Raw genomic sequence first — 27,466 nt, 5'->3', positions numbered from 1 at the left:
AGTTGCTTATCGCCCTCTCCGTGCGCATCATTATTTTCTTTGTCATATCAAAAAGCATTAAAGCACGTAGCCCTTCATCCATCCATTCGCGAAGCAGCTCTTCGTCGTTCAATACGCCTCTTTCAAAGAACACCACCACAACAACAACAACAAAATAACAATGCATTCGGCCAAACATCTTGAGCGGCATCCTCGCGGTGGTAGTGGTGGTGGTGGTGAGGGAGGGGGGGGGGAGTACTCGTGCTAAAGACTCATTTATTGAGAGGCTTGAGAGGCGCCACCTGCCACTGCGCTACCCACGCCGCTCGTGCATTCAGCGCAGTGCGCGCAGCGAGTGACTCTCTGCGTCCGTGCGCGCCAGCGAGTTTGAGATTCTCCTCCCGCCCGCCCGCGCGACACACGCGGATCGCTCCTCCTGCTTCGCATCCTTGTGGGTGGGTGGTGGGTGGTGGTGGTGGTGGTGGCGGAATCTTTGAGATCGCATCGAGACGCTGCCACCTTGAACGCAATCGCATCGAGCCCTCCTCCCCAGCGCGCACGCCTTCTGACATCGACTCGCGACCCCGCGCCCGCCCGCCCGGCCGTCCACCCACCCCCGTCTCCTCCACCTCTCTCCCCACCGCTCTCACCAACGCAGAGAGCAACCTCCTCCTCCTCCCTCTCCCCAGCCCCCCCCCCCTCCCCCGCAACCTCCCAGCACCATCACCAACCAGCACCACCCCGCCACTTCGGCTCCGTGTCCCCCCTTCCAGTCGGGATTCCGCCACTGTGAGGATGAGGAGACACTCGCTGGGCCTCCTCTCCGTCTGCGCTTCCATCGGCATTCGCAACAACAACATCAGCAGCAGTGGGATCAGCATCGGTATCAGCAGCAGCAGCAGCGGCGGTAGCGGCGGCGGCGGCGGTGGGGGCATCACCATCAGCAGCGCTGGCGGTGGCGGCGTTGCGGCAGTCTGCACTACGCCGCGTCAATGTGACGGCCCACACGGTCGTGCAAGCGCGTGCCCAGCGGCTGACACCGTCGCAGAATGCCAGGGGGCCGCAAAGGACTGGTGGCGCCTCAAAACACTTTCCTGGAGAACATAGTCCGTCGCTCGGCCGGTGAGACGTTCCGTTGACGTTGGTTTGGGTTCTTTTTTTCCCATCTCTTTCTCTCTCTCTTTCTCTCGGCTCAGTTTGGGTCTTTCGTGGCAGCCGTGTGTTGTTCCTGCAGGCTTTTGTAGCCGCTCGCTAACGGGCTTTTAAACAGCGCTTTGTGCCCTCTCGAAAGCCTCCAATTAGCACGGTTGGCTACGTACGTTGCGAAAGAAGTTCAACATACGTACAGACACACACGCACTGTGAAAGGCTTTGGGGTGGACCTTTGTCTTTGTCTTGGCATGTGCGGCTGCTGTTAGCTTCTGCCTATCGGTCGTCACGCTCTTAACCCTGAAAAAAAAAAGACTCGATACACTGGCTAAACGGCAAATAGGCGACGTTTCGGGGCAATGGCCCTTCTTGGTTTGCATTTCACCGAGCACGTGCACCTCTTGTCTCGCGTTATCTTGGCTCTCTTCTCCGTGGGTGCTTTTTTTAAATAATTGCCACAATGGGCAGCACAGGTGGTTCATCTTTGTCAGGCATCTCAGTCGGTCAACCCGTGACAAACGGAGGTTCTTGGTTGCGCGATGTCCTCCCTTCCCTGCCAGCGACTATTGCACACGTCACGTGGCGTCGAGGTGCACCTAGCCTGGCACGAGCGGTGACGTCACCCTCACGTGGCGAATGCCGAATGTTGTTTTTTGTTGTTGTTGGTGGGTGTTTTAATTGAATAAGTAATCGCTGCTACCGAGTCGTTGTTGTTGTTTTTACGCGTAAGGGAAACTTGACGCGCGCGCTGCTCGTCTGATCAAACAAGTGACCCAGGCAACAATCGAACACGCTCACACTCACTCACACACACACTCACACACTCACACACACACACGCTCACACACACACTCACACACTCACACACACACGCTCACACACACACTCACACACACACACTCACACACACTCACACACGCTCACACACACTCACACACACTCACACACTCACACACGCTCACACACACTCACACACACACACACGCTCACACACACACTCACACACACGCTCACACACACCCTCACACACACTCACACACACTCACACGCTCACACACACACACGCTCACACACACGCTCACACACACACACGGATGCGATGGTGGCATTCGGAAAGCTGCGGTGAGCACAAGGTGCGGAGCGGTGGCGCAGTGGTTAGCGCGCTGCGCTACGGACGCTGCCAACCCGACGATCTTTCGGTTACCGGCCACGGCTGACATCAGTGGGGAATGTTACCCGAAGCAGAATGAGAAGAATCTTGATCTAGGCCCGATGAAGCCGATAAGATATGAAGCTCTTTGTTCACGGTTGTGCAGTGTGATATTGGACTCCGCTCTCATCCAGCCCCCCTCCCCCATCATCACCACCACCACCACCCTTCACCAACCCGCAGTGACCAGCGTGGGGAAGTATGGTCGACACGGCTTGTGGGATTGACAGAGAGGCCGCGCATTGTTGAATCGCCTATTTTTGACTACGACACAAATCCACGATTTGTTTTTGTTGCTGTTATTGTTGTTTTTTCTTCAACACGTCATGTTTAGATTCTGAATCTTTATTGATTCTGGAGAAATCCGATGAGCTACAACGCATTTTTTTCACATATGTCCAGTAGGCGCGGTCGAGAAGGTTACAACAACACACAAACAATAACTGTCATTGCAAAAATAATTAGGACACTCTCGATGAACCATTATTAGCTTCGGTTGGGTAGTCGTTGCCTTTGGTCTTTTAACAAGGCCACATCGGTGTAACTATATCCGTGGCCGTCGGGGGGGGGGGGGGGGTCAGTTCCGAAGAATGATTCTTGAACCACACGCACACCTCCGGGGCGACCCTGCGAGCGTGTTTCTCTCGGGGAGCGCGTTGGGGTGCTGGCGGCAATCATACAGCGAGGACACAGAACCCCCCCCCCCCCCGCTGCCAACCAACCAACCCCCCAACCCCGTGCCGGATTAAGCTAGTGCGGTGCCTTTAGAATGTGTTATAAAGGGGCCCTAAATTGAAAAAATAACACAAATATTAAAACACAATTTTTTTTTACTTGCGTTGTAAAGTAATTGTATTTTTTCATTTGCTATACAGCCAGATAATACGACAAATGGATGACCTTAAACACCCAGTCGTTCATTAAAGTTGAAGGCGGTATAGTACTATAGTAATAGAGCAAGTGTCGATTCACTGAATCGGAATTGATAGCTTGAAATCATTTAGCGCGGGGCCCTTGAACGTGCCAGGCCCGTAGCTACTACATGTGTAGCTACTTTAGCTACTACATGTGTAGCTACTTTAGCTACTACATGTGTAGCTACTTTAGCTACTACATGTGTAGCTACTTTAGCTACTACATGTGTAGCTACTTTAGCTACTACGATAATCCGACACGCTCGTGTAGCCTTCACAAACCGATGGGGCCAAGCGCTGTTAGCGAGTAGCTCCTATGAAGGTCGAGGGGATTGGGTGGCCACCACCACGCCCGGCCGCCTTTGTCTCCCAAGTGGGCGACGCTTTACACCAGGCACGGTACTCGTTTGAGGCTGAGTTGAGCTAGAGGAGGTCTGCGACTGGTTTCGATAATTATATAATCGCCACTGGTGTTGATGTTGAGCCGCAAATCAAACTCGGGTCGTCGGGTTCACAATCACAACGCATCATCAAGACACAAGCAGGAATAAACATTGTCAATTTACGGTGTTTGATTTAAAAAAAAGAACACTGGATTATGTTCGTTAATGAAGGTGATAAACAATGGGGCATATTCATAACCCGTTAATTAAACTAATCTCTTCAATTAGTTATTAATCCACCACTTGTAATGGAATAGCGCAAACACTCGTTACGTTTTCGGTTGTCAAAAAATAACAACTCAGAGGCCCATATTTATGAAACCAAACACATCGCCGCAATGATTCACGCACAGTAACAGCGATGCCCTTTAATTACCCGTGCAAGCAAAACATCGTTGAGTCTCGGTACAATTGTTCAAGAGGGCCTTGTGTTGTTGATACGTTTGACCGAATCTATTTTAAGAACACACATTTTTTGTAAATAATGAAACGTTTAATTATTTATCCAGGAGAGCCGCACTAAATTGGAGGCCTATTTCTTTTGTTCACGAGGGTCATGCTGCTGCTGCCGCTGCAACATTGGGGTTTTTATATTAAGAAGTTTGCGGCTAATTAATGACGAGTCGCGTGTTATTTTTTAATTATCCACGTGGGAGGAAACCCGAGCGCCCGGAGAAAACCGCACGTGCGCTCTCGATCCCCGCCGTACAGATGGGAACAGACGGCGATTAGTCCATACTTGCTGTACTGCCTTCTCGTGGCGAGCCACTGTACGGCAACCTCCTCAACGGCCCACGGGACAGCAGTTGCAGAACATTTGTGCGGCGGTGATCCACCGACCCTCGCCTCCACAGCGCTGCGTTACATGACCGTCACTGTCACAGGCTTAATAGCTGAAACATTTTCTTGGTTCTTTCGGTAAAGTCACGTAGGATTGAAATAATAAAATAATAAAAAATAAAAGATAATAAAATAATTCTCACGACGTTTCGGCCACAACGCAAGCAGCCGTCCTCAGGTGAAGAACAGAGTCCGAATGGACTCGACATACCTGTTCTTCATACTCTGTCTTCTCGACAGACCTGTTCTTCACCCGAGGACGGCTGCTTGCGTTGTGGCTGAAACGTCGTGAGAATTATTTTATTATTTTTCTTTTTATTATTTTATTATTTCCATTCGACGTGACTTTACGAAGATGAATCCCTGCAGTCACGACAGCTTTAAATTGAAAAGCTGAAACATTGTATGTTTGTACTAGAGACGCTGTTACCGTACGATTGTCTTCATTAAGCCTTTAATTGTGTACGTATCTTAATACGACGGATACGAAGGGGTGGCACGTGCGTTTCAATGGGACCCAGAGACAAGGATTGTATATCTATATTTCATGGGATATATGATGGATGTTTTTTTTTAGATGCCACCGGGCAGAGAAGAGACGCGATTTTATACTCACGTGCAAGGAAAAAAACACTTCAAAGAGAGACAGCCAAAGGCAGAGGAGAAAAGAAAATGTCTTGAGTCTTGCGTGTGTACATCATCATCACCAGCAGCAGCAGCCAGGTCTGTCCACTGCTAGATGAAGGCGTCTCTCCAAGCTATTTCCATCCTTCGTGGAACTGCGATGACCCCCATCCATATTGTCCCTGGGAGCCAGCTGATCTCTCGGGCACGTTCCCTCCTTTTGTCTGCCATTCCATTACCAGTCTCCTTTATCGACCATCATCCCTTCTAGTGACGATGACGACGATGATTGTGTCACGCACAAGATCCCACTTTTTCTTTGTGCCCCGCTTTAACTTATGTCAATCCGCTGCTGGATGAAGGCCTCCCGTTGCCGTGTCGGTCGACGGGGTGTTGCTTGACTATACTTCACCACCGCTGATCAGTGCGGGTGGGCGAAGGGGGGAGTAGGAGGGGCGGGGGCGGTGGGGGTGGTGCCAAGGGTCCGCTTCAGATAATGACCCGGCCACTGATGTTAGTCGTGACCGGCAATTATCTTGCTCGTGCGTGTACGTATGCGTGACATGCCGCACACGTGTTCGTCACGCTGAATCAATCACCGTCCGAACCGTATCTCCATTTCACGGTGGGCTATAGCTTCAGAGTTATCGAGCCATCGGCCTTCCGGACTCACGTGAGAAACGTATCGTTCGTGGCGAAAAACGCAGATCTGGTCATCTCCCGCGGTGGTCGTTCAAACGCGCACAACTCTGCGCCCCTTTCGCCCTTCCGAGGCCCGTTAGCAGAGCCGTCGGAGACAGTTCAAGTGTGCCCGCTGTTATTCGATAACATTGTAATACAACCTATTGTTGCTTTATGAGACATCTCCTTCTTGGCGTCATCTGGTCCAACACCAATGGAGACTAGGCTCTAAGAAAAGCTGTCTCGGGTGTGGACCAATCAACTTCAAAGACAGCGCATATCATTATCAGAGTTGATTTCTTTTTATTTGCATTTTGACTGCTTGTGTTGTGGTTATTGCAAACATGATGCCTTGTATAAAGGTGTCAGTTTTTTGTACCAGTTGAAAGGGTAAAAACTTATCACTATTGTTGCTTCACGACTATTCATCGGCCACCACCACCATCATCATCATTCCTTCTGCCCATGACGGTCAGGTATCCTGCATCGATGTGATCACGGCTGAAGATCTGAACTTCAAGTCCATAAATCGTGCGTCCGAATCAATGTTCGTCTGTTAGTGCGTCAGTTTAACACGGAGCGGGGCTGTCGCGACCAATATTAGTCGTAATAAAGGGTTTTTGGTGAGATACCGTGAGTTAAATGCGTCGTTAACCTCCACGACCCGATACAGCCGGTAAGGTTTGTCACGTAAACACAACGCGCCAGTTAGTGACTACTTCAGCTCACCGGCGTGTTGGAGAGTAAATCCACAACATTTACAATTTGAGTAGTACGACGTTTCGCTGGTAATTACATCCAGCATCATCGGGTGATTTGTCAGAATATTCTGGCAAAATCGTAAATGTTGTGGATTTACTCTCCAGCACACGGGTGGGCTGGAGAGTAAACTAATTGGCGCGTTTTGCTTACGTGACAAATCCCTTACTAACTGGCTGTGTCGGGTGGTGGAGGGTTTACGACGCATTTATACCGACGCGATCTAACCCCAACAACCTTTAATTATGAATCTTAAGTGCGTCGCCTGCAATGGGTTCGCCGTAACCCGCTCCCCGGCAGCCACGAGACGCCGCTGTTAGGAGCGCGACACTCCCCACGGCGTAGCATCGACTCGCAAGCGGGTGGCGGTGGTGGTGGTGGTAGTGGTAGTGAAAGTGGTGGTGGTGGTCGTGGTAGTGGCGGTGGTGGTCGTGGTAGTGATAGTGGTAGTGGCGGCGGTGGTGGTGGTGGTGGCGGTGGTGGTGGTAGTGGTCGTGGTAGTGAAAGTGGTGGTGGTGGCGATGGTGGTGGTCGTGGTAGTGGCGGTGGTGGTCGTGGTAGTGATAGTGGTAGTGGCGGCGGTGGTGGTGGTGGCGGTGGTGGTGGTAGTGGTAGTGGTCGTGGTAGTGAAAGTGGTGGTGGTGGCGGTGGTGGTGGTCGTGGTAGTGGCGTTGGTGGTCGTGGTAGTGATAGTGGTAGTGGCGGCGGTGGTGGTGGCGGTGGTGGTGGTAGTGGTAGTGGCGGTGGTGGTGGTGGTCGTGGTAGTGATAGTAGTGGCGGCGGTGGTGGTCGTGGTAGTGATAGTGGTAGTGGCGGTGGTGGTAGTGGTAGTGATAGTGGTAGTGGCGGTGGTGGTCGTGGTAGTGGTAGTGGTGGCGGTGGTGGTGGTTGTGGTGGTCGTGGTAGTGATAGTGGTGGCGGCGGCGGTTGTCGTGATAGTGATAGTGGTGGTGGCGGTGGTCGTGGTAGTGATAGTGGTGGCGGTGGTGGTGGTAGTGGTGGTAGTGATAGTGGTGGCGGTGGTGGTGGTGGTGGTAGTGGTGGTAGTGATAGTGGTGGTGGCCGTGGTTTTTGGTGAATAATCACAGCGCTGTCTCCAAGACGACCTGACCGTGACGGACGGTGCGAGGACGCGGCACGAAGACCGCTTGACCTCTCCCTCGGGTCCCGGTTGGGCACCCGAGTGAGAGGCCCCCCGACCCCCCCAGCCGGATGCGGGAAGACTTTACCGCAGTGGCCCACGTGTACTGCTCGACTCGCCCGCCCGCTGTGGGCACACGCACCCGGCATTGTTGGCGTGTTGCAACTTACACGGAGAGATGGGGGCGTTCAGGGGGGGGGGGGGCAAGGAAACTGGGATAAAGCCCCCCCCCCCTCCTCACCCACACGGCACGGCGCTAATGACCATTCATCTGTTGAGAGGACACGCGCGGCTTGGCGCGTGTTAGAGATCCCATCGCTCGCGACTACAGCTCCGATAAATAAGTATCGATCACGGAGACGGGGTGGTGGTTTTATTATTATTATTATTTCTGCTGCGCCGTCTTTCCCTCTCTCCCTTCTTGTGATTTAAAGTTGGATTGGAATTAAGAAAGATTGAGGATACAGGAAGGCAACCCTCTCTCCGTTTCCACCCTCCCTCGTTGACGGTCACCACCAGCCCACCATTTAGTTCAACATCACCATCTCACCACCATCACCAGCTCACCACCATCACCAGCTCACCACACCACCATCTTTCCATGCCACCATCTCACCACCATCACCATCTCACCACCATCACCATCTCACCACATCACCATCTCACCACCATCACCATCTCACCACCATCACCACATCACCATCTCACCACCATCACCATATCAACACATCATCTCACCACCATCACCATCTCACCACCATCACCACATCACCATCTCACCACCATCACCGTCTCACCATCATCACCATCTCACCACCATCACCATCTCACCACCATCACCATCTCACCACCATCACCATCTCACCACCATCACCACATTACCGTCTCACCACCATCACCATCTCACCACCATCACCATCTCACCACCATCACCATCTCACCACCATCACCATCTCACCACATCACCATCTCACCACCATCACCATCTCACCACATCACAACATCACCATCTCACCACCATCACATATCAACACATCATCTCACCACCATCACCATCTCACCACCATCACCGTCTCACCACCATCACCGTCTCACCACCATCACCGTCTCGCTACCATCAGCACGCGCTTGCTTGGCGTGGGACGGCGGCTCACAATTATGATTACGCGTCAAGCGTAGCGCCTCTAATTATTAATTACGGGGGTTGCACGGCTTAATTTTTCACGGAATATTTCCTGACACCCCTCAACTCCCCCGTACCCACGAGCCAACCCTCCCCGCACCCTCTCCTCACATCGACAGCGTGGGGAGGGGTGGGAAATGGACGGGAGGGTGGGGGAATTTTTTGTTTTCTGAGCTCAGCCCCGGCTGAAATTAAGCCCTGGTTAGAGGATTGCATAAAATTGCGTCGATCGTTCTCGGTCATTCATGGATTACGATCTATCCCGAATGCTACGATCCATACATAACGCACGACTCGCGTGACCTGCCCCGGCAGCCGCTAGAGGCCGCTCTAATGTAATCGCGACACTCTCCCCTTCACCCGGACGACTTCTCGACTCCGGGGAGTGGGCAGTGCCGGATGAAGCTAGTACGGGGCCTGTAGCATATGTTGTTATAAAGGGGTCCTAAATTAAAAACATAAATATTAAAACATAAATGTTTAATTTGCATAGTAAAGTAATTGTATTTTTTCATTTGCTATATAGCCGGATAATACGACAAATTGCTAGCCTTAAACACCCAGCCGTTCATAAAAGTTGAAGGCAGTATAGTACTTTTGTAATAGAGCAAGTGCAGAATCACCGAACCGGAATTGATAGCTTGAAAGCATTTAGCGCGGGGCCCTAGAAAGTGCGCGGTCTGTATCTACATGTGCAGCTACATGTGTATCTACATGTGTAGCTACATGTGTATCTACATGTGTAGCTACATGTGTAGCGACTTGTGCTGCCAGGATAATCTACATGTGTATCTACATGTGTATCTACATGTGTAGCTACATGTGTATCTACATGTGTATCTACATGTGTATCTACATGTGTATCTACATGTGTATCTACATGTGTAGCGACTTGTGCTGCTAGGATAATCCGGCACTGGGAGTGGGGGGTTGGTGGTGAGTCCTCACAGCGCCTGCCTTGACACTCAATCTATCTCGGTTGGGCAGAGCTGACCCGGATTACAAAAAAATTGCGATAGTGCAGAACACGTGCACATTAGGCTTCACGCGAACTTGCTTATTGCTTAACTACGACGAATGGGGGGGGGGGGGGGCGGTGAAGACGTTGACTGTCCGTGCTTTTATTGCATCTTAAGTAATTGGTCAATGAGTCACGATCGTGGTGCCGCTGACACTGCGAGGGAAAGCAGCGTGCGTCCAAAAAAGAAGCCACTCGTCGGAATGGAACACGTGTACTGTACAGTAAAGTACTCTAATTTCTCGAAACGTATTTTTGTTTTCGCCGATGAATCCGTTACCCGGATAAACCGAGAGTTAACGGCCCTCAAGTTGACCCTAGCGGCTTATTTATCAAACAGGCATGTTACGGTAAGTTTGTGCCTCCAGTTACACATGCCCTGTGTGAACATCTGCAAGGGGTGGTGAAACCTCGCAGATAGTGAGTATGTCACCGTCATGAGCCACGATTCATCCACTGCTGGATGACCCCCCCCCCCCGCCCCTCTCCTCCACCCCGTTCCATCCCATAGAGCTAGAGCCATCGATGCGATCGTGCGATGCCAAGATCGATGTCGCTCCAGAGCGCGGACTGATTATATCGCTCCATCTGAATCATGAATAAAAAAATACTGTACTCTACATGAACATTCAGTACACACACAAACACACGTCGTTATAGATGCAAAGCACGACCAGTATGATCGAGAACAACACCTCCGCCGTGGTCTATCCACTGCTGGATGAAGGTCTTACACCGACACCGTCGCCGTCAAGGGCGGGTGATCCTCCCATTCGTCCCACGATTACAATTGTTGCGTTGTACGTCCTCCTCCACCCGACACAGCCACGTGAACACAGTTGTCGCGTGGACAAACGTGCCAATGTTATTGTTGCTTCGCCGGTTTGGCAGTTTGGCACGACGTTCCGCTCGCTTGTAGGTGCAACCAGCATCGGCGAACGTCTTCAATTTAGTGACGTCTCCAACTTGCATTTTGTTTTATCCACGTGTTCATCTTTCCGTCTCTAGGTACAAACCCAAAGCACGCTTATACTGGTAGGAACCTCCTGGTTACACCAGCCCACAGGGGATTATTGTGTCCGTCGTGCAGGGAGGGGCTGGGTGGGAAGGAAGGGGCTGGGTGGGGAGGGGAGGGTGGGGAGGGGCTGGGTGGGGAGGGTGGGGCTGGGTGGGGAGGGTGGGGAGGGGATGGGTGGGGAGGGTGGGGCTGGGTGGGAGGGGTGGGGCTGGGTGGGGAGGGGCTGGTCACCCCGTGGTGCCCTTATAAAACTCAACGTTTAACCTAATCACGCCGGCTTGTGCCCGCCCTCACAGTCGGGCACATTTGCGGAATACACCACGCCGCTCTTGACCCTCGCCATAGACCGAGCAACCCAACGTTCCTACCAGCTCCCTCCGCAGGAATGTGTTCTCTGCGTTCCTTTTTGCATATTGTTCAGCTTTCGATCACATTTTCCCCTGTAGGTGTCCGTGTTGCTGATAAATATATGATGTCACAGCAGATAATATGCATGCGTGAGAGTGTCAAAAAACGACTTTCGTTTTGAGAGATCATTTTAGCAACTGATGCATCTCCGTATGAGGCATTGCGAGTTAATTACGCATTTCGATGCACTTCGATAGATTCCCGTACCCCCTCAAGGGACGCTATGTATACACACACACACTCGCACATTACAGCACAAGCTATCTTCGTAATAGTCACCAGAGAGACCTCACCCAGAAACACTGGTGATGTCATATATGCGCTGTCGCTGCTCGTTAAATGTTAGAATCACTTTTGTCTACTCATTAAATCGACTCATTCCTCGGATGGAATTTTTTCCTTTTCTTCCAAACACGAGCTCATCATAGTTTAATTTCCTTGTTGTTGTCTTGTTTCGGCTTCTGCTGTTATGATGATGATGATTATTATTATTTATCATCGTCGCGATGAAATGGCACACGCAGAGAAAAATGACTTACGTTTAATAAAACCAGTCGGGCGAAACATATCTATCTACTCTGCTTCTCATTAACGACAGCATAATCCTGACTTCGTTTTTTTATTTAACCGGTTACTTCGCGATATCGCAAGGCACAACGGTTTTTATGGAGGGAGGCAGACCTCATGATTATTCGGCGTAATGGCAGGGGAGAGCCCAATGTTCACACACACACCGCGCCAGGCGCTCATTTCACGTTGAGACAAACTGCTGTCGGGCCCAGGACCGGGCTAAGATATGCGTCGTCCCGATGTCAGAAAATGACCGCAATCGAACTCGGATAACGCAAACAAATAGATATAAGTTAAACGATGGAAATCATTTTCATTGACCGACGTCGTCTGGTTTTATTGTTTCTTAAAGGAATGTTTTGCCTTGCCGACGTGTTCTCGGCCACGTGGCCACAGAGCCATTGACCCTCGACGAGTGAGGAGCAGCTCACAGTGAAACCAGCGAGCGTGGTAAAGCAACAAGAACAACAAACGAGCGAATGAGCAACGTTAATTCGCAACCTGGATAATCCACCCACGGATTACCACCGTTAACCATGGCACGTCTCGCACAAAGACAAAGATCCCCCGTACTAGCCTTTTTTACAGACAGTTGGGGCAAAGTTGCTCTTAGTGAGCACACGCGAATGGGGCGGGGGGGGGGGGACGGCACCCGACTGGGTGGGTGGCCAACACAACGCCCGGCCGCCTTTGTCTCCCGAATGTTGACGTTTTACGCACTGCACCAGGTACTCGTGTGAGGCTGAGTCGACCGGTTCATTTTCATTTGCCACTGTTATTGTTGGTCGTCGAGCGTCAATGAAACTCGGGTCGCCGTGTTCGTAGCAAAGTTCGCTCGCCAATAGACGACTACACGCTCCTCCGCACCGCGTCTCGCACACGCACATGGCCACCACTCGTGATGTAGGACACTATTTTCCTGCATGAATGAGTCGCAAGACCCATGTGATGTTCCCAGGTGAATGCTCTTCTGCTGTTGTTATTGTTGTTGCCGTTATTCTTTCGCTGCATACCAGCGGCATTTGTTGAAACAGCACGGAGGCGGCGGTGGCGATGTTTAACCCGCTGCTTGCAAGGCCCTCTGCGCAACTCACCCAAGTTCTGTTTGTCTCCCGAATCTGCAGACGCGAACTTCCTGCTGGGAAACGCGCAAATTGTCGACTGGCCCATCGTGTACAGCAATGACGGCTTCTGCAAGCTCTCTGGCTACCACCGCGCAGAGGTGATGCAGAAGAGCTGTACGTGCAGGTGCGTGCGTGCGTGCGTGCGCGCGCGGGGGGTGGACCGGGCGGGGTGGGTTGCACACTGAGATTGGGCCACGCGCGCGGGGAAAATTAAAAATATTATTATAATTTTTTCATTATTATAATTTTTTTATTAATTTTAATTTTATTTTTTACCTACGTGACTTTACCGAAAAAACTAAGAGTATGAATCCTTGCAGTCACGAAAGCTTCAAATCTAGAATTAAAAAAGAAAGCCACAGGGCCCACAAGGGATCGTGGGGATTCCACAGCCGGCCACGTGGAGCGAAGCAAGCCGCCTTCTAAGGACAGGCGGATGTATTTTTAAGGGAAGGGATTGAGCTCACGAGGTCGTTTGCCCGGTACTGTGACTGGGTTTGGAATTTCATAATTTCTTGTTGGCCTTGTTGTTTTTTCTTTGGTTGTATTTTTAATTATTATTTTCCAATTCTTTGTGGACACCCTTTGGTTTTTTTTCTACGGTAGGTTGACCTTTGTATTCTCGTCTTTCCTCTGACATGCACTGTGGGTATACTCTGTCGGTGTTATGATGTTGGAGGGAGTGCTGATGCTGTCCAAATGTTTATATTCAATGCAGGCTAGAATTGCTGACACGCGTGTGCGCGCGTGTGTGCGTTTATAAAAATAGCTTTCTACAATTTCAACTGAAAAGTGAAATCTCTAGAATCTAGACACATTTTTCACAAATACTGTAGCGCCGTGCCTCGTGGCAACTCAAACGAGGTGCAATCCTTCAAAGCGAGAATCCTAGGCCACAGCGGTGCCTGCGGTCAACATAGAGTATCAACAACAAACCGATAACAACAACAACAACAAGAGCAATACGACCTTGGCTGTCAAAGTGCAAATTCACTTATGAATGACCAGTGCCAGTTTCAGTAGGATAGAGATGTACTCATAAGTTGAGGGTAGTGTGGTTGGCATGGGCCCTCTTGTAAGGAATTAAATAGCCCCCCTCCTGGCCAATTCCCTACCCCCTTTGTAACTCGGCATCTGGGAATCTTCAGAACCCTTGGGCTCCAGTTCTAGTTGCACGACTTGCGGGGTACTAATTAACAACGCCGTGGGTGCTAATGTAGATAATTCCTTCTTAGAAGTGGTGTTTTAATCGTGACAAAGTGATTGCTGTGTAAGTATGGAGATGTGCGCGCTTGAAATTATAGGGGGAAACGGAGAGAGAGAGAGAGATAGAGGGCACGGAACGCGGAACACAAATCAGAGTCAGAATTTTTCTTTGTACTGGAGGAATCCGATGATCTATTAAGCAGTCAGGGCGGGTCAGAATGTGACAACAACAAACAATATAAAAACACGACAGGAGTGCAAAGCATAGGAGAAGTAAACAAATCACTTTAAAAAAATACAAACTAAACCATTTTTTTAAATCTTAACAGGTAAAACCCACTGAGAGATTCACTTATTTTTCAGAAGCGACCTGGCCACAGATGATAGCTCAACAAAGTGGCTTATCGCGTGGAAATCTATGACAAATTTTTTTTTTCAAATGATCTACATGGAATTTATACAAATTGTACGGACTTGTTCAGAAAAATAAAGCGACCTTAAGCCAGACACATCAGCTCAAGAGAATGATGTGATGGCCGACGAGCGACACTAGTGGCTTAGTAACAGCCTCAACGAGAAAACGGACACAAGAACTGCCTTTAGTTTGCTTAACACGTACGCTTTCGCGACCGATATTATTCATAATAAACGTTTTTGGGTTAGATCTAACCCAAAAACTTTTATTATGCCTTTAGTTTGTTGTCCTTTCCCTCGCTACCTCCGATTTGCACGGTTAGCTACGTACGGTGCGAAAAGAAGATTCATACATACATACATGCACATACATACAAGAAATCATCAACCACTGTGGAGCAGCAGCCAAGAGCTCGGCTCGCGTGCAGGAGCGAGATGGATCGTGGCGTCGCGAGAACGTGACGAATGGTGACGAGGGGTGTGGGGGGGGAGCTTTAATCCAGCAGTAGATAGAGGACGGCTGATGCTGATGAGGGGCAAGGTCCCTGGCCCCCCTTTGGGATGTCTCGGCGTGCCCGTATCCGTCACGGGGAGGTCGACCTCGGCGCACTCGTCTGTCCTGACAGCGAACGGTGACGCCGAGCCATTGACTGTGGGCCTCGTTGAAATTGTGGCAACACATCGGTTTAGCGTCGTGAGCGGCGGTCCGCTTGTGACGTCAAGTTAACGTGATGCAATTACTCTCTGAAGGTTGCGAGGTGGAGGTTTTTTTTGTTTCAATTTTATTTTCCGGTCGAGAAAATCCGAAGGAGTAAAAGGAGAGCCCAGTCTGGGATTAAAACGACGTGACATAATTCTTCACATTTCAAGATCTAGTGGTTTTTATTGAGAGCTTAATTCTTCACAAAAGACGGTATTTATTGTCCAAACGTCAAACCACCAGACCCCACCACCACCTTAACTACGGTACATACCTGAATGTGTAATGATTTCAGTTCGAGCTCAGCCCTGGGCAGCTCTAACTGAAATCATTACACATGCATGTCTGCATGTAGGTATGAGAGTACATGCATGTTTGTATGTAGGTATGGGAGTATATTCGCGCGCGTGTGCATGTATATGTACGTTTGCGTGGGTTTAATATATTACCGCAAGCAGACACACACACAAAAACCCGAAAGAGTTTATTGGATTGCTTGACTCTAGAGAGTTTCGATTGCAGTAGGTCACGGCATACATCAGTGCCTCCACCCCACCTACAACACCGGTGCACGATTCATATTGCTGCGTCGTGCGCTGCTTCGTGCACGCGCACAAGTTTGTGTTTGCCTGCAGCTTTTCGCAATCTGCGTACGCAGACTACGGCATGCGGACTCTGTGTTGGGGGGGGGGCAGCGTGGGGTGTGGGGGGGCCGTAGGGGCTTTGTGTGTGTGGGCGGCGGCGGGGGGGGGGCTCAGTGCATGCATGTGTGCACATGCTGACAGCTCGTGCTGTGACAACCCCCCTGCCCCCCGGAACGAATAGAACTCCCCCCCCCCCGCCCACTGTTGTTAGTTATCCAAAAAGGCTTGGTGAAAGACGGGATATTCGCGGAAGCTGGCTGTGAGCACGTGGCTATAGGATTATTGCTGCTGTCTGGGTGTTTTTTTTTATGTCTGCGCAAAACACCTCTGTTTATTACAGTGCAGATCTCGTGAAATGTTGTTGATCGCGCCGCGAGAATGTGACCTCGTCAACTGACAGCTACTAAACGTCCAGCGAGGCTATCCCATTTTGTCACCCCCCCCCCACCACGCAACCCCCCCCCTCTCCCCACCGAGGTATTTGTAAACATCGTGATTTTGTCTGGGTTTAAAATATGACGCACGCGTGGCCTCATTCCCGACTCGTGATATGGGCACAACGCGGAGGTGATTTTGTTTTGTTGAACCAGCTGAGAACTGAAGTGCCAAATGTGACCTTGGGTCGCTAAAATAAAAAGGAGGCAAAAGCAAAAAACATCAAGTGCAGCAATGACGCAAACAAAAATCAGGGCAATAAAAAACAGACGTGGAATTTGAATGAAAACAACCGCATTGCTTAAAAAAAAAATCGAAAACAGTGCACAATCATAATCAATGTCAAGGGGCAAAATCCAGTTACAAAATAAAAATCGGACAAATTACAAAAAAAATGATTGTAAAAAAAGAAGCATGCAGATGACAGGAAAGTCGGCAGAGCCAGCATCAGAGAGAGAGAGGAACGCTGTTGCTCACTGTGTGGGCGGTGCCAGTAGTCTAGTGGGTGTGACTGGTCACTGTGTGGGCAGTGCCAGTAGTCTAGTGGGAGTGACTGGTCACTGTGTGGGTGGTGCCAGTAGTCTAGTGGGTGTGACTGGTCACTGTGTGGGTGGTGCTAGTAGTCTAGTGGGTGTGGCTGGTCACTGTGTGGGTGGTGCCAGTAGTCTAGTGGGTGTGACTGGTCACTGTGTGGGCGGTGCCAGTAGTCTAGTGGGTGTGACTGGTCACTGTGTGGGTGGTGCTAGTAGTCTAGTGGGTGTGACTGGTCACTGTGTGGGTGGTGCCAGTAGTCTAGTGGGTGTGACTGGTCACTGTGTGGGTGGTGCCAGTAGTCTAGTGGGTGTGGCTGGTCACCGTGTGGGTGGTGCCAGTAGTCTAGTGGGTGTGGCTGGTCACTGTGTGGGCGGTGCCAGTAGTCTAGTGGGTGTGACTGGTCACTGTGTGGGTGGTGCCAGTAGTCTAGTGGGTGTGGCTGGTCACTGTGTGGGCGGTGCCAGTAGTCTAGTGGGTGTGACTGGTCACTGTGTGGGTGGTGCCAGTAGTCTAGTGGGTGTGGCTGGTCACCTTGTGGGTGGTGCCAGTAGTCTAGTGGGTGTGGCTGGTCACCGTGTGGGCGGTGCCAGTAGTCTAGTGGGTGTGGCTGGTCACCGTGTGGGTGGTGCCAGTAGTCTAGTGGGTGTGGCTGGTCACCGTGTGGGTGGTGCCAGTAGTCTAGTGGGTGTGGCTGGTCACTGTGTGGGTGGTGCCAGTAGTCTAGTGGGTGTGACTGGTCACTGTGTGGGCGGTGCCAGTAGTCTAGTGGGTGTGACTGGTCACTGTGTGGGTGGTGCCAGTAGTCTAGTGGGTGTGACTGGTCACTGTGTGGGTGGTGCCAGTAGTCTAGTGGGTGTGACTGGTCACTGTGTGGGTGGTGCCAGTAGTCTAGTGGGTGTGGCTGGTCACCGTGTGGGTGGTGCCAGTAGTCTAGTGGGTGTGGCTGGTCACTGTGTGGGTGGTGCCAGTAGTCTAGTGGGTGTGACTGGTCACTGTGTGGGTGGTGCCAGTAGTCTAGTGGGTGTGGCTGGTCACTGTGTGGGCGGTGCCAGTAGTCTAGTGGGTGTGGCTGGTCACTGTGTGGGTGGTGCCAGTAGTCTAGTGGGTGTGACTGGTCACTGTGTCGGCGGTGCCAGTAGTCTAGTTGGTGTGGCTGGTCACTGTGTGGGTGGTGCCAGTAGTCTAGTGGGTGTGACTGGTCACTGTGTGGGTGGTGCCAGTAGTCTAGTGGGTGTGGCTGGTCACTGTGTGGGTGGTGCCAGTAGTCTAGTGGGTGTGACTGGTCACTGTGTTGGGCGGTGCCAGTAGTCTAGTGGGTGTGACTGGTCACCGTGTGGGTGGTGCCAGTAGTCTAGTGGGTGTGGCTGGTCACTGTGTGGGTGGTGCCAGTAGTCTAGTGGGTGTGGCTGGTCACTGTGTGGGTGGTGCCAGTAGTCTAGTGGGTGTGGCTGGTCACTGTGTGGGCAGTGCCAGTAGTCTAGTGGGTGTGACTGGTCACTGTGGGTGGTGCCAGTAGTCTAGTGGGTGTGACTGGTCACTGTGTGGGTGGTGCCAGTAGTCTAGTGTGTGTGGCTGGTCACTGTGTGGGCGGTGCCAGTAGTCTAGTGGGTGTGACTGGTCACTGTGTGGGTGGTGCCAGTAGTCTAGTGGGTGTGACTGGTCACTGTTTGGGTGGTGCCAGTAGTCTAGTGGGTGTGGCTGGTCACTGTGTGGGCGGTGCCAGTAGTCTAGTGGGTGTGGCTGGTCACTGTGTGGGTGGTGCCAGTAGTCTAGTGGGTGTGACTGGTCACTGTGTGGGTGGTGCCAGTAGTCTAGTGGGTGTGACTGGTCACTGTGTGGGTGGTGCCAGTAGTCTAGTGGGTGTGGCTGGTCACTGTGTGGGCGGTGCCAGTAGTCTAGTGGGTGTGACTGGTCACTGTGTGGGTGGTGCCAGTAGTCTAGTGGGTGTGGCTGGTCACTGTGTGGGTGGTGCCAGTAGTCTAGTGGGTGTGACTGGTCACTGTGTGGGTGGTGCCAGTAGTCTAGTGGGTGTGGCTGGTCACTGTGTGGGTGGTGCCAGTAGTCTAGTGGGTGTGACTGGTCACTGTGTGGGTGGTGCCAGTAGTCTAGTGGGTGTGGCTGGTCACCGTGTGGGTGGTGCCAGTAGTCTAGTGGGTGTGGCTGGTCACTGGGTGGGTGGTGCCAGTAGTCTAGTGGGTGTGACTGGTCACTGTGTGGGTGGTGCCAGTAGTCTAGTGGGTGTGGCTGGTCACTGTGTGGGCGGTGCCAGTAGTCTAGTGGGTGTGGCTGGTCACTGTGTGGGTGGTGCCAGTAGTCTAGTGGGTGTGACTGGTCACTGTGTCGGCGGTGCCAGTAGTCTAGTTGGTGTGGCTGGTCACTGTGTGGGTGGTGCCAGTAGTCTAGTGGGTGTGACTGGTCACTGTGTGGGTGGTGCCAGTAGTCTAGTGGGTGTGGCTGGTCACTGTGTGGGTGGTGCCAGTAGTCTAGTGGGTGTGACTGGTCACTGTGTTGGGCGGTGCCAGTAGTCTAGTGGGTGTGACTGGTCACCGTGTGGGTGGTGCCAGTAGTCTAGTGGGTGTGGCTGGTCACTGTGTGGGTGGTGCCAGTAGTCTAGTGGGTGTGGCTGGTCACTGTGTGGGTGGTGCCAGTAGTCTAGTGGGTGTGGCTGGTCACTGTGTGGGCAGTGCCAGTAGTCTAGTGGGTGTGACTGGTCACTGTGGGTGGTGCCAGTAGTCTAGTGGGTGTGACTGGTCACTGTGTGGGTGGTGCCAGTAGTCTAGTGTGTGTGGCTGGTCACTGTGTGGGCGGTGCCAGTAGTCTAGTGGGTGTGACTGGTCACTGTGTGGGTGGTGCCAGTAGTCTAGTGGGTGTGACTGGTCACTGTGTGGGTGGTGCCAGTAGTCTAGTGGGTGTGGCTGGTCACTGTGTGGGCGGTGCCAGTAGTCTAGTGGGTGTGGCTGGTCACTGTGTGGGTGGTGCCAGTAGTCTAGTGGGTGTGACTGGTCACTGTGTGGGTGGTGCCAGTAGTCTAGTGGGTGTGACTGGTCACTGTGTGGGTGGTGCCAGTAGTCTAGTGGGTGTGGCTGGTCACTGTGTGGGCGGTGCCAGTAGTCTAGTGGGTGTGGCTGGTCACTGTGTGGGTGGTGCCAGTAGTCTAGTGGGTATGGCTGGTCACTGTGTGGGCGGTGCCAGTAGTCTAGTGGGTGTGGCTGGTCACTGTGTGGGCGGTGCCAGTAGTCTAGTGGGTGTGGCTGGTCACCGTGTGGGTGGTGCCAGTAGTCTAGTGGGTGTGGCTGGTCACTGTGTGGGCGGTGTCAGTAGTCTAGTGGGTGTGGCTGGTCACTGTGTGGGTGGTGCCAGTAGTCTAGTGGGTGTGACTGGTCACTGTGTGGGCGGTGCTAGCAGCGGAGTCTGTGTGGCTATTGGAAAATTGGGCTGAGACTGATGAAGGGAAGGTCTGGCAGCTCACATTTCGTGTTCCGGTTGAGCCTCTTAGAAAGTTGGTAGCTTTACATAAACCTCTTGGTAGCAAAGCAATTGTTAAACTGCTCATTGCATATAAATGGAGGCTGTCAGTGAACGACAGGTAATTATTAATGTGAATGCCATGCCACTTTGCTGGTCTTCAACATAAACCTCTGCGTTTTGCCTGTTTTGCCCGCTCGGCCACTCGATCACACAGCAGTGCTTAGAGCAAGTATCTTGTCCTGGATTAGAGGAACATTGGATGTACGCAAAGAAACCTTTTATGATTCATAGTACGCGAAACATCAGATTGACGGGGCAATAGTACGGCATGTACATTACATTTGGTTCATAAAACTTGGTCAGTAACAAACAAAACAAAATTGAGTGCGCATAACAGTATGGAGAGAGTCATGCTTGTGCCTACACTGAGAGACAGCAAGAGGTGCGTGTGGATTCGAGAAGGAGTGTAAGCCTGTTGTGTTGTGAGTGCCGAGGTCACCATGTCTCTCTGTACGACAATGGAGTGACCGATCCCCCCCCCCCGGCTCTGCTGACTCTCACCCCCTCGTTTTATTCAAAGCAGAATCAGAATATTTATTGATTTTGTGGAAATTCGATGAACGATGAAGCTCTTTTTCAAAGTTGTCCAGTCAGGGCGAGTAAGAACGTTACAACAACACACACAATACACAAACATGATGGTAGTGCAACGTACAAGAACGGTAAACGAATCACTCGAACACATACAAATCCAACACTAAACCATCCCCATTCTACCAGGCAAAGCCCACTGAGGGATTGGCTTTTTTTTCAGAAGCAACCAGGCCGCAAGTGATAGCTCAGCAAAGTGGCTTATCATTTTTAAATTGATATCAGCAAAATAATAAAAAATAATCTCAATGCATGCTTCCGACATATTTTAAGGGCGTTTTATATTTCTCGAATCCTTTTGGATATGATTGGAGTGAGCATGCGTGTGTGCGTGTGTTTTGTTACGGCCTTCATATGTGCTCGCTGACAGCACTTGCCCTAGCAGTCTGTTAAAGGCTATATGGGGGATCTTTGCCTGTTGTACAGTGCCTCGTGACCTCGAGGGTGAAAGGCACTGGAGATGTGTCAATTATGATTATTATTTAAACCGAACACGTGGGTTTTTGCACCCAACATTTTTGACCTAACCCAAGCATCGATTTATAAATATTTCAAACTGCTAACGCAAGTTAATATCATTGGGCAGGATATGTCACACAAAAGAGATGATAAAGCGGGGCTGACCCGAGACCAGAACGCTTTTTGGTAAGGACTTTCAATATAGCGGCCAGGAGAACCATAATGAGTACGTGCAATAATAATCAAGACCCCCCCCTACCTCTCATACTCAATGGCTGAATTCATTAGGCCCAATCACGGGCATGGAGCATTTGAGCTATAAATTCAGAGAAAGGGAAGAAGGGTACGCATGAAAATAGGGTTCATTCCTAAACCTTAGACCAGTTTTAAACAGAACGACTTTTATTTTACCATGAACCACAACTGAGTGGTTTACAGCTGAGTGGCTTATCATGAAAATGTTCTTTTTATAGCAGCCAAATACTCGACATGCATGTTCCTAAATGTGGAGGGGAAAACCGGAGGAACCGGAGAAAAAAAAATCACGTGACCACGGGGAGACAGACATGCAAGCTCCAAATATACAGGGTCTCGGGATCGAACCCACCACCTCCTGTATATCATGCGTGGGAGTTAAAATCTCGCTACCGTGGCTCTGGTGGCGAGATGTTAATTGTCAAAAACTCCTCAACCCAGAACGGCAATGACCGGCTAAACCCCCCCCCCCCCCCCCGCCATCACCAATGAAAATCCGTCACCATCCCACCAGCTGTGACGAGTCTGATGTGTGCAGCAGCAGCAGTAAGTGCAGCAGCAGCAAGTGCAGCAGCAGCAGCAAGTGCAGCAGTGTGTAACACCGTCCATGCGCCTGGGAGTACTGCCCAGAACGTCAGCACGTTGCTCTCGAACCGTCAATGTATGCTGCGAGAGAGGATATGGAATACAAAAAAAACTAGGCACGTTACATGTAAAATAATAGCGATTAAGTGGCAGCCAATAAATCAAACGCGCGTACAAGAGGACGAACACTGAGGAGACGGAGCGATGAAATCGGCGCACGTGCGAGAAACGGCAATGGCTTTGGGGAGGCCTTTATCGAGTACTGTGCGGTAGTAGATTAACCACGGTGACTGCGATGGCGACAAATCCGCGTGATTCAAGATTTCAATCGTCATCATTTCATTGGAATCATCAACCCTTGTCGATGTGACATGCATTGAATGGCTGTTGTGCTATCAAAACATTCCGGCTGCAATCTTATAATCCGAATAAGAGGCACGCAAGACTCCTTCATCACCGCTGACAGCATACACTCATGTACATGAACTTGCTGGTAAAGACATCGGAAATAAGCATAGATGCACGTGGACACCGTTACGGTGAACTTAACGTGTGGATTTTCACAGGCAATACCATTCGTTTATTGATTTTTAGCGGTAAGTCACGTAGCGATCTGGCCAAAATGTATTGAGGGAAACTCCTCCACAATCTGACATCGTCATGACATTCTGACTTTAGTTTTTCTCCCCCTGCAGATGGTTGATGTCGTTTTTTCAAGCTTCGCTTCGTAGACAACGCCCCACATTTAGCTGTCGAGAGCCTGTTCTTAAATTGTCTCGAAGTTAAACGCTTGCACACGTGGACGTTACATTTGTTTGGGATGCGTCGGGTGGTGAAAGGTCTTATGACAAGAAAAAAACAGATTTGGCCACATCATTGCGTAGTGAACAAGCACCCCCAAAAAAATCAAGTACTGGATGGCATGTACGATTCGTGGAGAAATCATTGGTTCCATTGTGAAGGTTGTGTCTTGGTGAGTTTGTGCTGGAGGGATGGCGTTGATGGGACCCACAACCACAGCGCCTTGTCAAGGTGCCATGTAAAACTGCCTCTACATGTCCACACCTTGACCTGGGTGGTCTCGCCCTGGCGATAGGGCGCGGGGCTTCGCTCGTCACTGCTACTCCGCGTGCCGCAGCAGCGCGACCACACGCACGCCACTCCGTCGACACTTTGACACAGCAGCAATCATCGTCTCCTATTGAGTGACCCGGGACGATCGTCCCTATTGACCCCAGGAGTATCGTCCCAGGTCACTCTTGCGAATGAGGCTATCCCCCTTGAGTTGGTGAGTTCTCACCACCCCCCCAACCCGCCCCGAACCACAGTTCGTCGTTTAGCAGGGTGGCTGGTGGTGTGGTGGGGTAAAGTGTGGGATACTCGCAGGTCGTCTGGCCAGCGTAAGAAGGGTAGGCCAACACGAATCCTGTTGAGAGTTGTCTGGAAGAGCTCTGTCGAATGGAGGGATCTCCACCGGCGGTGACGCTGGTAGGCAATTGCAGGGCCGCACCTTTACCTTGATAAACATTCAAGCGTATTTTGGTGCGTGTTAAACACATAATATACTACAAAAAGTATTCTATCTTCTTGGTTCTTTCGGTAAAGTCACGTAGAAGGGAAATAATAAAATAATAAAAATAAAACACAATAAAGTAATTTTATTATTTTATTATATCATAATCAAATAATAAAAAGAAAACATAATAAAACAATTGTATTATGTTTCATTTTTATTATTTTATTATTTCCCTTCTACGTGACTTTACCGAAAGAACCAAGAAGATGAATCCCTGCAGTCACGAAAGCTTTAAATAAAAAAGTATTTTAGTTCACTTAACGTATACGATATACCATACAGTGGTATCCAAATGCATTTTATAGCCATTGTACTCTACATATCGTATTCCACTTCGTATCATAATTCTGTACATTTCATATTTGTGTGTGTGTCGTTTTTTTGTTGTTGCCTGTATGTACTGCCGCATTATTTTTTTTAGTTCGAGGCGCCGCGTACAGCCCCAGCATAACTGCGGAGGGAATATCAATCCCAGACTCGGCTCTCTCATCTCCCTGTCAGCCGTAAACTACCCGTCATTACAATTATTTCATATCACGTGCTGTAATAATGTTTTACCAGGCAGATTCTTATCCGGGAGGTTCTCACAGGTGGGGCGTAAAAACAACTGCCTCTGGTAATATGGAATGATTCTAGACGATATATAAATAAATAAAGCTGCGCGAGGGATTAAGTGATTTAGGATACACTACTAATCTGTGACGATGTATCGCTCGAATAATTATGAGTTCGTGAAATGAAGCGGGCGAAAAAAAATATACGTAACAGCAGCACGTGCGATGATTCAAATGGTGAAATCGTAATAGATTATAAATGCATCTTCACAATATTGACCCCCTCGCCTCCATTACAGTTAATTGTACAGCGTATGCTGGTTAAACAGTCATGATAATTAAACATTTAATTCCAAATCGATTCAATTCTGTTTGTGTATTTTTGCAATGTCGCGTTGCATAAGCATTGCTCTTCGTTTTCCCATTGCGTGCGCTGCCATGCAAAGTACAATGTTAATGTAAAATGTGAACGAAAATGTGATTGAACACATTTAAAACAAAAAGCCATCTCTGCAAGGCTATTATTAGTATGCACAATGTTATACGCAGCATCTATAATGTAATGGATGAGGAAACGCAACACCTCAGATGCAAAGGATATTAAAATGAACACGGCCATTGTGTCTGGCACGGGAGTGAATCCCATTACTTTAATGTAGCGTTTGTGCAGTGCCATGCAATAGGCATCTCGGTTTTGTATATATTTATTTTTGTGAATCTTCAAATATTATCTTAAAAAAAATACCTCGTGTGTATCTATTTCAGGTATAAAAGATTAATCCCCACCCCCGCCTCCCCCCGTGCGCCCCAACTCCCCCTGTGCCCCCCCCCGTGCCCCCCTGCACCCACCCCCTGGGCCCACCCCCTCCCCTGTGTCCGCCCCCTCCCCTGCGTCCCCCCTCCCTTGTGCCCCCCTGCGCCCAGCCCCTCCCCTGCGCCCCCTCCCCTGCGCCCCCCTCTCCTGCGCCCCCCCTGCGACCCCCCTGCGACCCCCCTGCGACCCCCCCCCTCCCCTGCGCCCCCCACCCCCACAATTCAATGAATTCTCGTGAGTCAGGATAATGAGTAAATTCAAGAATCGTTTCTTCTCGTAACCACTGCGACGAATGCAGCGGGCACACTAGTGGCTCTGCGTATGTCGCATGACCCTATTGCATGCAACATGTATGGATCAACAAAACGTTGATTTATATTCGTTGGGTCTTTCGGTAAAGTCACGTAGATAGGTAAAAAAAATAAAATAAACAAACTACGACGTTTCGATCGCAACACAAGCGACTGTCATCAGGTGGAAAAAGGGGGCGGAGCCACTGAAGGCAAGCAGTTTTTACACGTTTTCATTTCACCCACTCGTTGTTGTTGTTGTCGTTGTCGTCGTTGTTGTTGTAAACTCAAATCTTGTAAGTCAATTTTAACCCACTTCCCAATGTGGTATCGACTGCAAACTTGATATACTTATGTCATACTGATGGCAATACTATATTCTATCATAAATTATATATATATCTTTTTATATGTTAAGTTCCGGCTGGGGTCTAATTGTCCACGGTCAACTGACATTGGCTGTAATTGGCCACAGTCCCTTACGCTATGGCAAGCTTCGGGGTCACTTCCTGGAGTCGTGGAGTTCTGCCATTACTAGTTCATTTCATAAAAGCGTGTTTAAAAAAAAGTTGTATTAATATTACTTATTAAAGGTTAAAAATGGGCGTAGCACAAGCATCCTGGTATCAGAATGAAGTGGGCGGGACACAAGTGTCCTGGGGCCAGCATACGCGGAGAGAAAGCGGAGATGGTAATGAATGGAAGGGTAGATGCATAATCCGTGGAAAAATAACAACTTGTGGTATGCCCAATGCATGGGCGACACCACAAGAACTGGAATTGCTTGTCCCATCTTAATAACATCGGAAGGTGACAAGATGGAAACATCACAGCCAGTTATGACTTAAACTGGTTAATGATGTCTTTCCAATGATTGCTGAGTTTGTACCCATCCTCTCGGTTGAAATTGTGTCTGTATATAAGGATGGCTTCATGAACCAATCTTTGTCGATAAGTACCTTTGTCTTAGAGAAATCAATTTCGTGTGAGCCAACCGCTCACACGGAAGTGTTGGTGCTCCCGTGTTTCAAATCTGCTTTATGCTCACGAACACGGTCCGAGACATGTCGCTTAGTTTCCCCAATGTAACTACTGCCACAGACACAACTTCGTTTATAGACGCCGGGGTATTGCATGTCAGGGATCACATCCTTCATAGATGGGATCAGATCACGAATTTTAAGCACTGTGTTAAATCGAAACTGGATCTTGTGTTTGCTCATGATTTAGGAAATAATTTTGGTGACCCCTGCTATGTATGGCAAGGTGATGGTTTTGATTGGGTCCTCAGATGGCTCCTTCCCAACGGTTGGAGTGATAGCTTTACGGATTGTGTAGTCAGAATATCCATTCATCTTGAGAGCTTGGCGCACGTGTTTCAGTTCACTGGCTAGGTGATGATGGTCGGAAATACATCTAGCTCTATGGTGTAGAGTTTTGATAAGGGAATTCTTCTGGGATGGATGGTGGTGGGAGTCAGGTTTTAGGTAGGCATCATTATGGGTGGCTTTCCTGTAGACAGTGGCCCATTGAGCCATCTGGTCTCTTTTCGATTAGAACATCCACGAATGGTAGCTTGCCATCCTTTTCCACCTCCATGGTGAATTTGATGGCTGGGTGTATGGAATTGATGTGGTTGAGGAATTGGTTGAGAGCTGGTCAGCCACGTGGCCAGATGACGAACGTGTCATCTTCCACAAGGACGGACCTAGAGTGGATGCCTGGAAGGCGTCGGTCTCAAATTTTTCCATGAAAACATTGGCTACAACCGGAGATGAAGGAGAACCCATTGGGGTGCCTTCAACTTGTTTGTAGAATGT

The 27,466-nt window shown here is 50.1% G+C and overlaps 1 protein-coding gene across 3 annotated transcripts in view; it reads left to right on the top strand.

Moving 5' to 3' along the window:
* The first annotated feature begins 725 nt into the window (after positions 1 to 725).
* The window catches only part of LOC133342361 (potassium voltage-gated channel subfamily H member 1-like), a 149,484-nt gene continuing 122,743 nt past the window's right edge, over positions 726 to 27,466 (top strand). For all 3 annotated transcript variants that reach the window (XM_061551471.1, XM_061551470.1, XM_061551472.1), the window contains exons 1-2: positions 726 to 1,101; positions 13,062 to 13,185. In XM_061551471.1, the coding sequence (XP_061407455.1) occupies positions 1,029 to 1,101; positions 13,062 to 13,185 (197 nt within the window). In that variant the 5' untranslated portion in view covers positions 726 to 1,028. The remainder of the gene's footprint in view (positions 1,102 to 13,061; positions 13,186 to 27,466) is intronic.

This window comes from Lethenteron reissneri, chromosome 14, assembly GCF_015708825.2.
Source record: "Lethenteron reissneri isolate LAM-NWPU_2019-01 chromosome 14, ASM1570882v1, whole genome shotgun sequence".
Taxonomy (NCBI): Eukaryota; Metazoa; Chordata; class Hyperoartia; order Petromyzontiformes; family Petromyzontidae; genus Lethenteron; species Lethenteron reissneri.
This window is presented reverse-complemented; position numbering and strand designations above follow the sequence as displayed.